The following is a 13692-nucleotide window of genomic DNA, read 5'->3' on the forward strand; positions in this document are numbered from 1 at the left end:
GACCTGTACCCCTGGGGATAAAAATATATGTTTATAAAAAATAAAAAATTAAAAAAAATAAATAAATAATAAAAAATTAATAAAAAAAGACTGACACTTATAAAAAAAATCAAAAATCAAAATTCTTTAATGATTGAGTTTAGCTTTAAATAACCTCTGCTCAACAAAGGCAAAAGTCTGTCTTTTGACTTGACTTACTCTTAGTAACAACTCCCTCTAGTCGAATGATGTTGGGATGGTCAAACTGTCCCATAATACTTGCTTCTCCCAGGAAGTCTCTCCTCTGCTTTTCTGTGTAGCCCACCTTCAGGGTTTTGATGGCCACTGAAATCTCTTTTTTTGAAGGAAGCTTTAAGCGACCACTGCACACTTCTCCAAATTCACCTGTTAGAAGAACAGAACCACAACAAAAGGTAAGGACTTACATAATAAAAATGTATCAGTAAAGAGTAACTCTTTCCCCTCAATAATCCCATTCAAAATATTTATACCTTTGACCCACAAGATGTACTCTGTAGGCTTTCAACTTATTTCAGAAGACGGAAATCAGAGAATCCCTAAGAAAACTCAGGGGATCCACACCCTATGGAAAATGGACCTTGTAAGTGGCCTCATACATTTTTAAGTACCACATTGTGATAAAAAAAAATATGAAAGAACCAGAGGAAAGTTGAATGCCATATCTAATAGGGTTTTAATTCCTATTCTCATAGCTACCATTTCCTGAGGTTGATCAGCAGAGCAACACAGATATTATGGGTTGAGCAATGGATTAAATTTCAGATGTTTCCAGCCATTCTGTTATTACTAAGAGAATCAGTTTAGTGATATACTCAGACTCTCTGAAAATGAGAACAGTAGCATCTGCTATCAATTCATTTTATTGGAGTATTGGCATGTCACATTACTGACATACTAGTTGTAAAATTCTCTGAGCTTCTGGAAGGAAGAAGAAAATACTAGTATCAAAAAAGGGTAAAAACCTTTTCTATAGAATCACTATAAATATTTTCTTTGATTCAGTATCTCCAATAAAAAACTTGTCTTAAATGCATGATTAACCCAGAATTTACTAAATATGGAGTGTTGCTGACTTTTAAATAGTCTAAGTGAACTAATATAAAACTGCCTAGAAATAGTTGTGGTGCTAACTTCATATATATTGTTATTAAGAAGATTTACCCATAACTCTTCATCATGTTTTGAGCTCCCTGACAGTAGACATGCTTTACATTCATTTCTCTCACCCACTGCTTGCCATGGTAATTGCCACAAAATAGTGTCACCCATAGAACGTTCCTTGTTCATAGAGGAAATCCTAATATTATGTGGATTTGTACAATACCTTAAAAATGTGTTTTCTTTTTAAATATCAAATAAGAGATTTTTCTGAAAATGTTTAATTACATTGTTAGGGTACTATGGAATGGAAGAGCATTCTTGGTCCAGCCTTCTCGCTGTGAGTTTTTGTACAAGCTCCATGTCCCATGGCTCAGCCAGAGAAAAGCTGTCAAGAAGTGAGATGTTTCTTTCCTATATTTTGTTCAAACAAGTGGTTCAACTCACAAAAGCAGCAGGTTATCCTATTGATTTACCAGCTGCATTACTAGGAGCAGCTCGCTTCTCTCCAGGAAGCTCTAAACTCTCCCAGATTTGACCCTTTCTCGGGAATCCAGTTTCCAAACTGGTGGTTTTTGGAATCAGTTTCCAAAACAATGACTTATGCTGTAACTGGTCAAATTCATTTAACGTCCAAAAGCAGTTACTTATACATTTTTTAATAAATACTCATCAATTGGCAACAGTTTGACAAGATATATTGAAAAACACAGAGTTATAATACTAAATAAGACAGATTTCATTTCTTACCTTTGAGGGAGTATAGAAGATAGTGGTATCTGTAGCTAGAGTGTTCTTTCAGATTACAGGGAGAATCAGGGACAGAATTTGAGAACATTCATTGACTTTTTGAAATCCCAAGTAGAATATGTCATTATAGAGTGTATTCGGAAGAGAAGTTACGATGCAAAGTAAACCACTGTTAGAATATGTCAGCAGGAGTAAAGGCTGCAGGGAGTGGTCTACCTTCTGCTCAGGTCATGATCTTGGGTTCCTGTGATCCTGACTTGGGCTCCCTGCTCCATGGGGAGTCTGCTGCTTCTCCTGCAACCCCTCCTTGTGCACATGCATGCGCTCTCTCTTTTGCGTGCACGTACACCCAGAAATAAATATATTTTTTTAAGAATTAGGATTCCTTTCATGATACTGGGTTATTAGAACATTTCCAGAGAGCTCCAGTTCATGTTGTATAACATTAATTTTGAGTAAACCATAAGGAATCATCCACAATAAGCTTTAATTTTCTCTAAGTTCTGCCATCATCATGAGCCAATATGCTGTAATGCATCATGTTTTAAATTTTGATGTTATCATCACTTATTTCTAGACAATAAATCACTTGTCAACAGATTGCAGGACAGACAGTACAGAACTGTGGATAGAGTATGGATTCTAGGGTCTAATTGCCTTGGTAACTTCTTAGCCATGTGATTTTAAGCAAGCATCTTAACCTCTCTATTATTTTGTCTCCTGTCTGTAACTTGGGAGCACCAACTGTGTCTAACTCATGAGGTGTTTGTGCAAATAAAAGAATGAATATTATGTAAAGACACATAGTAAGTATCATCTACGTGTTGGTCACTATTTTCCTCTCTGAGTTCAGACCCACCTTAAGAAGGATAAATTACCTATCTCTAAAAAGTTAGATCAAATTGAAGCACAAATATAAAAATGATTTTTAAACTGTCAAATTCTGTATTGATGTGAGAATAGGTGGTTGTGATGATGATGGTGGTAGCAAGGTTAATGTCACCTTAGACAAGTATTTGTGAAGGACAGCATTTTGTGAGAGTACCTCACTGGGACCATCAGAAGAAGAGTTTGAATTTCAAGTTGGTTAATTAGAGTTCCTTTCTTTCTTCTCAATGGGATAACCAACATATGTAAATGTCTATCTACCTCCAAAATTCAGAAAATTATATTTCAGTAATGGTAATTAAAAAAAAAATTTTGAAATGTGATTGTTTCACCATACAAATACTAGAAATGGTCACCAATATATTTTACTAAACATAGAAATATTAAATATTAATTCAGTTCTCTTTATATTAACTTAAACAACAGTGTTGAAAAAATTAACAAAGATTGGCCAAACACAAGACTGGATTTTACATGGTCTTATACAATTAACTTTGAGCCCAAAAAAACCAAAAAACAAAAACTAGATCCTTTCATTCCCATCATTTCTAGGTAAAAGCACAACTACAATAAGATCCTTGGAAATCATTGCTTGATTTTTTAAATCCAGTAAGTATAGCAGTTTTTATTTGTCCTTTGAAATACAGTATGCTTTCTGAGAATGGACACACTGTATTCTGATTTAAGATACACAGTGCAAAATTGTTCAAAGTAAAATTTCTTACACTCGTGTCATTTAAAATAGAAGAAAAAAATCTACTTGTATTTAAGTAGAATGACACTCTGCCTTCAAATTCCACTCTCCTTCTACCGTTTTAACAAGAGAAGCATAATAAAAATATATATGGAACAATGTTGATGTGTCAGGTAAGCAATGTTCAAGAATTATCTCAATCCTCACAAAAATGTTAGATGAAGGCGTTACTGTCATTATTAATGTCTAGTATGAACTTTGAAATTGGAAAGTACAACATTCAAATTTTGGTTTTCAATTAATAATTATGTGACTATAGGTCACTCAAATTTTTAGCTCATCTGGTGAAATGGAGACGATGCCTACCCAAATGGCTAATAAAATTAAATACCATGTGAATGCCTAATAGGATAGGGAATTAAATGAACATATATTTAGATTTTGAAATAATGGTTGGATGGAGGAGTAAAACTGGAAATTTGAGTCATTCTGAATTCAAATATTAAAAAAATTACTACTTTGAGTAAGTCAATTTGTGGTTCAGTTTTAATTCTGTTATTCTCAATATGGGCATAATTCTTCTAATTAGCCAAAGTATAAATAAAAGTTTCCATTATACCTATTTCTTTTTATAATATATCCTACAGAAAATTAGAGAATTATCTCACATATGTAGAGTTTTCCTGCATATTTAATTGACTGAGAAAGTTCTGTCTTTGACTGAAAGATTTAGTACTAAAGCAATTGGAAGATAGATGCTAATCAGTTTAGCATAACTATTAAATTTTTATCAACAATATTACTTTTAAAATTTAAAAGGACATAGAAAATGAGTAAGTGTATAAATGAAAGAAGGCTGGCCAGGAATACATTGTTACTGAAGTTGTGGTGGAAATGGGTACTATTATACTATATTCTCCATTTTATTATTATACAATTTCATCTACTTTTGTAGATAGTTTACATTTTTCAAAACAAAATTTTAAGAAAAATTGATAGCTTTCAAAATCTCCATCTACTATTCTGTCTTGGTGATGACAAACCCTGAAAGGCAAATCAAGACAGACTAGAATTGGCTGGATTCAATATTATACTGAAATCTTCCAGGAGAAGTGTAATCGACCTTGAAGATATACTTGTTTGCAAACAAAACAGGCACAGTATTATTGTCCTGAATGTGGCAAATGAGGATATTGGCTACAAAAACCTGAAAATGGGGCATATGTCTATTTTTTTTTTTAATTTTTTATTTTTTATAAACATATATTTTTTATATACATATATTTTTATCCCCAGGTCTGTGAATCACCAGGTTTACACACTTCACAGCACTCACCAAATCACATACCCTCCCCAATGTCCATAATCCCACCCCCTTCTCCCCAACCCCCTCCCCCCGGCAACCCTCAGTTTGTTTTGTTTGAAGAGAGAAATGAAATAAGATGTTTGTCCTGATCTTTAATGAGTGTCGGGGATTATTAAATGAGTTAGTATAAGGAGCATTTCTTCATTTATCAGATACCATTTTTATTTTTTAAAAATTTTTAAAAGATTTTATTTATTTACTTGACAGACAGAGATCACAAGTAGGCAGAGAGGCAGGCAGAGAGAGGGAGGAGGAAGCAGGCTCCCTGTGGAGCAGAGAGCCCATGGGGCTCCATTCCAGGACCCTGGGATCATGACCTGAGCCGAAGGCAGAGGCTTTAACCCACTGAGCCACCTAGGTGCCCTTATCAGATACCATTTTTAATGTGTTTTGTCTCCCACCACACTGTTCTAGATATCTGGCATTATCAATAACATTGACATATTTAATTTTATTAATGCAGAGAGTCCCAAAGTTCAAGGTCCTGATGTGTTTGTCTGGTCTTCTGGACACTGGCTGAGCCTAAATGGGTTTCTCCTCCTCACATCGGTTGAGTGTGCAAAGTCTTTGTGCTACCTTTGCCCCTGAGTTTTCCATGCTGGGAAGCAGTGCACTCTTGTGGGACATTAATACCAGCACGACAAAAAGCCCCCATGTCACAGAGAAGTTTACAAAGCAGAACTACACAAATGAAAGAGAGTAATCAATATATATTTGTTCCAATTGCATTCATAGATATACGATGAGTATGTATATTCTTAAGTCTTAGATTGTGGAAAAGGAAGCTCATACTCTATTCTCCTTTTATCAATTGCTAGTTCCATATTTTAATATTACCTGCTCATGTGAGTTTTAGGAAGATAAAATATGAATAAAGTTGGAGGAGAAGATTTAGTAAATTATCGTTTTATTTAGATAATATGAATTACTCAGACTGTCCTGTTTGAATAGCAAATGCCGCTAGAATTCTAAACACTGGTTTGATGTACAGAAAGAGAAACAGAGAAATTATATGCACATCTGTGTAAAGAAGCATCGGTCACATATATATAGTACTTGCCAAAAACATGATTCGATACGTTATGTATAATTCAATGAGTTAATTTCTCAATCTTTCTATTTCCTACATCAACTTTGCTTTTGTTTTTAAAACAATATTGACTAATGAGATGATGGAATGAAACTATTGTACAATATTTATTTTTACTTTTAAGTAGTAGTTTTTATTCAATTGCACACTGCGTGTTTGTATTTGTCCATATGTTAATGTGTAAATGTGAAAATATCGTTATTTTATAAGTATAATTTTTATTGGAAATATGAATCTGCTTTAAAAATCCATAGGTGTTTGTTAATGGATCTATGATTGACTAGATTCATGATTAGAATGAAGAGATGTCTATATGAAGGCAAGCTTCAGCGCAATGAATTAAGACTATACAAAGTTACAGGCAAATATTAAAATGAACCATTTAAACTGTTCACTCAAAAATAGTTTTGAATAAATTTGAATAAAATGTGTCATTTATTATTTTATTTTGTGTTGTCTCTTTTTTAAATTCTGAAGAGCATTCTAAAATTACCTTTTTTACAAAATCAAATTTTCACCTTGTGAGCTTGTTTAAAGTAAGACACTTTCATCCTGTTATCCCCTTTTCAGCCAAATAGGCTTTGTGACACATGATCAGCACAGCCCGGGGAGGACTGAGCTCTTGCGGCTGCTGGCTCTGAAATTCAAAAAATAAAAAGCTGGCCATGGTCTGTGAGTCTGTAAGTCTGGCACCTTTGAAATCATTACATTCTGTTAAATGCTCCTTCATTTATTTATTGCCTGCCTTTGATCATGAAATCAGGGGGAAAAATGTCCCTTTTCATAGCAATATAACTTAGGCTTGAGAACTTGAGTGATCTCAGACGGCATTATTATTCATAGTTGTAAACTTGTAATTAACACAGGGTTGGGGGTGGGATTATTTTGGTGGTTACCTGCTCCAACAACTTTGTCAATGGATATGTTGGTGGCATCCAACTCCTTAGCAAACTCGTGAACTGCTTGGGTAGGGTCTTCGTATGTATGTGGGTCAACGTAAGTCCTGAGACCTGGAAGTTTTACTGTTTAAGGGAAGGAAGAAAGGCATTATTATAGCTAGATTTATTTAAATTTTACTGATGCAATTTCATAATCACATTATCAGTGGAAAAAAAATCCCCATTACAAAAAAGTACACCCACTTTAGTTTATTCTCAGGTATCATGGCAATTGGCAGACAGAGAAGTTGGATTAAGTACTGAACCACTTAAGAAACAAACTTTCCCATAATGACACAAAAGAGGAAACACAATGAACTTTCTCTGAAAAAGCATTAGAAGGAAAATGAACTTTCAGAAAGGGGAATCTCAAGGAAAGGATGGTTCCGGATTGAGTAGACCCAGGAATTATTACCAGAAGCATGAGTGAATGAATACCATCACACTATTACACATTTATGATTCTACAAAGCCTCCAGTAAACAGATATTTATAACAAGGCCACATCTGACAATAAATCAAAGTTTGTGAAATAATTTCATAAGGTGGAATGGCAGCTATAATTACAGACAAATTAAAGAACATAAAACATCATGGTTTTTGTCTGACACTATTCTCCTTTTAGTAACATTCACAATCAAAATTTCACATTGCTATTGTAGGTCTTCTTAAACCTGTGAGAATATGTATATATAATGTGAGTATTATATGCATGTACTATTACGTGCATGTACAATTAACTGAAATCTTATTGTATAATTTTTCAACATAGTTAAGGACAATATAGATTCTCTGTAAGTTTAATAATGGTTCTAAGAAGCTAAATTCCAAACATAAATTACATTTATAGTTTATTTTATATAAACCTCCTTCATCATATATGCACTTATTTAATTATTCTGAAGGCAAAATTTTTTTGTGATGATCTATAATTAAAATAGCATGGGTGGAAGATTCAGAAGAATCATTTTGGATCTGATTTTATATTAATGAGAGTCCTACCATTTGGAAAAATAAGTTATATTAGAAAAAATTTGGAATATTCAATAAATGAATTTTCTCTAAAGTAAAACTATTTTTTCTTTTTTGAGTAAGCTGTATGCCCAATGTGGGGCTTGAACTCACAACCCTGAGTTCTGAGTCACATGCTCTACTTGAGCCAGCCAGGCACCCCCTAAAACTAAATTTTAAAAAAGGGAGACTAGGCTCTATTAAAGTACACAAACATGCTCTAACATTAAAGAATATTGTGTATGTACTAATATGATGGATTTTTACTTTTAATTTTGGTAACATTGGTAAAAAAAATATTGGTAACATTGTTTTAGCAAGGGCAGGGATGACAAATAGTGATATATTTTTTCATTTATCACACTATATTATCAAAAGATTTTTTTAATACTAAAGTAACAAAATCAGATGTTATCCTTTCCGGTTTAATTTTTTATTGAAAGAATCTTAATGACAAATGCAACTGAACATTCTGTGATGACCAAAGACTTCTTCGACTCCATTTTGGACTTTGCATGAAATGGGTGCAAAGACTGAAGACCACAATTATTCTGGAAAGCCTTCAGCTCAATGGACATTAGGCCAACAGGTCTAGCATTTCATAGTGTGGGCTGAGAAAGAATTAGTTCATTGACCTATAGGACATCTTTATAAATGACATGGTTATGCCACATAATAATTTATGATCCTGCAAAGTATCCATAAACGTTTTGAGTAATGAAATAGAAGCATACAAAAAAATGGATTATAAAAATAAATGGTGGTTAGGGAGTAAAAAATCAGTTGTCCTCCGCTATGTTTTCAGATGATTTTAGCTATGTTTAGCTGTTTTCAGATGACTATAGAGTGGGTTTGGGAGAGTTGGGAAACAAATGGAGAAAAAAGTCTAACACTCGTCCTACTCAAGCCTGTGTTGACAAGGAGCGCCACCATAGTGCCACCTCTCCATCCTGAGGCCAAGTGCAGATATTTCAAGAAGACATATCTAGGGAGTTACATCCACAGAAATGGGAAAGTGACAAGTCCTTTGCTCTGGCTTGGGCAAACTGTGGATTAAAATAGCTTTTGAAGGTAAGAACTGTTACTTTTGAAGCTTTTCTACTTTGAACAGCTCAGCAAAAAGAATAAATGAGGTGCCAGAGAAAGAAGGCTCTTTCTATTTTCTATTTCTATTTCTTGCTATTCAGGCACCTGGCATGAGTGCCTGTTATGTGGTTAAGGTCCAATAAATGAGAGAGACTATTTGTCGTTTTAAGTATTTTCATGTTAAAAATGTTCATTCACAATTATTAATGTAAATGAGGTTTCTAGAGACAGAATTTGGGCTCAGAAGTGTCCATTCCTTTTGAGCTCCCAGATCAGTTTGCAAGCTTCTGCCATTATTGAAAACATTATTGCTTCCTATCAAAATAGATGGCCGAGCCACTCATTAGGACAGTGGTCTTCTATAGTTTATTATTACACTAAACCTATTTCAATATTATCAGTATCAAAACACTTTACCCTTAAAACAAGCAAACAGATTAAGGAAAGCTCTCATACTTTTCTTGCTTAGGTTAAGGAAAACAGTAAAAGTAACTGTAGACTTACATAAAAAGTCAGGAAATAAAATGTGTCAGAATCTTTTCATGAAGTCAGTTTGGTTACATTTTAATGAAGGCTTGCCTCAAAGTTTGGCTAGGCTATATGATCATTCTGTTTTGATTTATCTCTAGTAGATTGTAAGGTAAAGAACTAGTAAGGTAAGGAAATTAAGTATTACTTTTCAAGGAAAGAGAAACATTTTTAAAGATAAGGTAAAAATCAAGCTTTTCCCCCAAAATGAAAATTTTCTTGTAAACAATTACAAATGTTTTACTTTGCTCACCTCAAGGAAATGAAGTTGGAAGCGATTCACTAGCATCAGAATTTGCAAAGACCATAATAAAAGGAGCTGTCAGGAGCAAAGCCTCAAACATTTATAAATAAGCATTGGTTTTAAACAGCCTTGAAAGTGTTCTTAGAGTTACCTCTCATACCTGGCAGCCCTAGGGTAATATATGTATTACTAAATAATCTGAAAATTCAATATCGTTTCTAACTAAAATCAATCAAACTCGTTTCAATGAAGTAAAATCATATATATTGCTTTTTTTATCCACACAAAGTTTAGGGAACAATACAAATATAAACATACACACATCCCCAAGTAAAATAGCCTGTTCACTGTGGGAGTTTGGCTGCTGACTTTTAACTGCTGACCCTAGAGGTTCCAGGAATCAGGTGATGCAGGATGCAAGGCACATAATTCCTTCACACCAATAATTAAGGGCAACATACAGAGTAGCTTGGCTGTGTCAAGAAAACCAGATAATAAACACATGCACACGTGTTAAGCTGCACTACTTTACAGCTCGTTCTGTGCAAACACAATAATTTACATTTCCATTTTACCAGCATGAGTTGCCCTAAGGATAGCAAAAAATAAAAAGACCTAGCCAGAGAGGGCAAGGGGACAGGATCTTAGGAGGTGAAACACATTTCTTTCCTTTTGAAGCAATATTATAGGATTTGTAACAAGGCTGGAGGGAATAGTTCATAGCTAGAGCTTTTTAAAGTAATACCAAATAAATGGTCTGAAATAAACCAGCTGTAGCATTAAGACGCAGAAAGTTTATGACATGCACATAAGTTACCTTATGCCCTTATAGCTAGGATAAAATGCATTTCTCTTTTGTTTGTCTGTTATAAGAATATTGTGCATTTGAAGAAAATTAAAGTCTCAACCAACTCTCCCAGAAAAACCAACAGCTAAAACAGACTGGAGTGATAGAGGGACCTGTTTACAAGTGGGTTACAGAAATTTATCATTGTTCCAAATTCATGAGATTTACAATTCTGATATAAAAGAAAAGTATGGTTTTGCTCTAAAGACAATATTTACATTGACTATCTAACCCAAATTAAGAACAACTTAATCCACAGGAATGTAACTGCTTTAATTTATGCATGGTGACTGGGACTCTGTGTTTTTGGGGATGATGAAAAAAGCTAGACAAGTATCCTGTAATTTGTTCATTCATTCTTTTACGACTTCTGAGTTGGTAACCTAACTAATCTGAAATGATGAAGTGAGTCTACTAAGAATGTACTACTTTGGCTTTTGTGAATTATTCTGTAAGGACTACAAACAGAAAATGTTCTCTGTAAACTCTATCGCAGTGTTCACATTACATCAATTTACATTTCGGAAGACTTTTTTTTTTTTTTTTTCAAGCCACTGTATGCCCCCTGCATGTTAGCTACAGGTAATCAAGCTTTTACTTGAGTTATAACGAGAGCTATAATTTTTAGATGCAAAGCCACTGACTGATACAAAGTATGATGCTGAATTGACAATAATTTTACAAGGCAACGGTGAATTCCAAAGAAAGTAATGTATACAAGAACACATTACTTATATTGAGATTATTTGAAAGCACATAAATCTATACTAATTTCCATAAGAACATTCCCTTTGAGTCCACTGATTAGTAATTGCCACATTAAACTGAGCCATAGTTTGGAAAATCAAAACACCTGGGATGATTTATTTTGCCAGAAGAAGAAGAAGAAAAAAAGAGCCTTCTTATTAGATATAAACACTTCATTTCCTAAATGAAAGTATTTCTTTTAGAAAATATTAAAAAGACACTAAACTGATTAGTATTAAAATATGAGGGAAAAGTGCAGTCTTTCCTACCAGTTGGATATCGTATAACTCCAAAATAGTTTATTTTAAAGGCTCTCTCCTGCTTGGTTGACAAAACAGAGTAAGGCATTTCACATAAACAGAGGTTTATATTTATTTGGGAGTTAGGAAAAGGAAAAGGTTCCTATTTAGATTTTAGCAAAGGACAAGAAATGAGGAAATTGAAGATACGCTTTGCCTTTCAGCTACGCAGAGCTGACTATAGACCATACTCCACATCCTATGCATTATCTGGATAGAAACCACAGGTTATCCTTCCCTTTAGCTTAAGTATGCTGAAATGTGACCATGTAAAAATTACTTAATGTGGAGCCATGAATTTCCTTCTCCATTTAAAATTAATTTAATTTGCTCAATTCTTTCATAGAACTACTTTTGCATTCTCTTTGTGGGGAAGTTATCCAATAACAAATCAATAACTGGGAAAACTGAAATGGTAAAAACCAAAGCACCAAAACAGCTTAGGAACTTACAATGTCCATTCCCGAAATGAAGCCTTTTTTCATCTGCATTGTGTTTTGACTTGTTATAGCCACAGAACCTGGAGGTTAAGTCAAGGGAAGAAACACAGAAAGAAAATATACTTAAAGCAATTATCTATGTGCAGAATGTGCAAAGCACAAAAAAGTAAAGCATTTTCCTCAAACAATTAAATGCTTTAGTAAAAGTTTAATGACTTCATATTTTCTAAATCCTTTATAGAAAGCCTCTTTCTCTGGGGACTCTGGAAAGCTGCCTAATGAGGAGATACGTAGAGCTGATTCCCCACTGTGCAGACCCCTTCAGCTCAGTTTTTATAATAGCCTTAGAAAGTGTTTATAGTTTTGTTTTTTTTTTTTTTAAACAACTGCTGTGAGAATGAATGAAGGGTAAAGTCTCCATTGTTAGTGATTAGCGCTATGCTGCATTACCAGTGTTCTGGGTGAGAAAGTGACAGGGAAATCTGGGGCATATTTGAAGAGTAAGAGGATAATTGGAAAAAGAAAGTAAAAACTACAAGTGAGGTCAAGAGAGAGGAGACGTGGAATGTGTTGAAGAGTGGGGCAGGAATTTAATGGAGGAAAGAAAAATCAAAACTAAAGATGGAGAAAGAAAAGAAAGGGAGGAGAAGAAAGATCTAGATCTCAGTGGAGACATGCTTATTTGTTAAAATACTTCATGGACCACAACCTTTGGCTGTTAGTGGCCACTGAGGGGAGCAGGCAAGGCAATAATGAAAGTAAGTGGTAAAAGAGCCCGTGGACTCACCTCCCGATCAAGACGTAGGTGACGACTGTGAGCAGGATAATCGCCACCGCCGCTGAAATGGCAATCATCACTACTTGGCTGTTTTCCCCAGAAATGGAGAAAGCTGTGAGGTAGAGAAAAAAAAAAAATAAGAAAAGGCCAGGCATTAACACACCATAACTAACATCTGCACAGAGAAACCGTATTTACACTGGTTTTACCTGAAATTGGCTTACTGCTTAAGCCTGTATAGACAGAACTCTTCATTTCGTGTAAAAAAAAAAAAAAAGAAAGAAAAGAAAAGAAAAAAAATTTCTTAAAATGGCGCTTGAAATTTCTAATTAGTAAGATAAAGTATTCTGTTTCAATGGCATCAATCAAACACACCTTGAGTGCCTAGCGTGTGAAATATCCTGGCCTGGTTTTGTCTATCCTCACTACAGAGAAACTCACTGGATAAACCAGAAATTACCAGAGGCACATAGAGAACAGGTAAGAGTTCCAGGAACAAAATGATAAAAACAATCTAATCAAGCTTGTTTAGCCTCCAATATCTAGAGTTATTTAAATGTTTTACAACACATACCACCAACAAATTGTTCTTCCTGTATTTCCTACCTTTGTGAATGGCCCATTTGCTCACTCACTCACCTAGATAAGGTATTGGCAAAGAAGGCCCAGGGATCAAACCTGGCCTGCCACCAAGTTTTGTAATGCCCAGGAGTTCACATTATTTTTATATATATTTTTAATGGTTGTAAAAAGTTAAAAGAAGATTTCTTGACATGTAAAAATTATACAAAATTCAAGTTTGGGTGCATAAGTAAAATTGCTTTGGAACACAACCGCATTCAATTGTGTATTGTCTGGCCACTTTTA

General features: G+C 34.3%; 1 protein-coding gene across 2 annotated transcripts in view; it reads right to left on the reverse strand.

Annotated features, from left to right (window-relative positions):
- The window catches only part of EPHA3 (EPH receptor A3), a 365925-nt gene that overhangs the window by 56578 nt on the left and 295655 nt on the right, over positions 1-13692 (reverse strand). For both annotated transcript variants that reach the window (XM_059164417.1, XM_059164416.1), the window contains exons 8-11: positions 12835-12937; positions 12060-12127; positions 6804-6929; positions 199-384 (exon numbers count right to left, since the gene is read on the reverse strand). In XM_059164417.1, coding sequence (XP_059020400.1) covers positions 199-384; positions 6804-6929; positions 12060-12127; positions 12835-12937 — 483 coding nt within the window. The remainder of the gene's footprint in view (positions 1-198; positions 385-6803; positions 6930-12059; positions 12128-12834; positions 12938-13692) is intronic.

This window comes from Mustela lutreola, chromosome 2 (assembly GCF_030435805.1).
Source record: "Mustela lutreola isolate mMusLut2 chromosome 2, mMusLut2.pri, whole genome shotgun sequence".
Classification (NCBI taxonomy): domain Eukaryota; kingdom Metazoa; phylum Chordata; class Mammalia; order Carnivora; family Mustelidae; genus Mustela; species Mustela lutreola.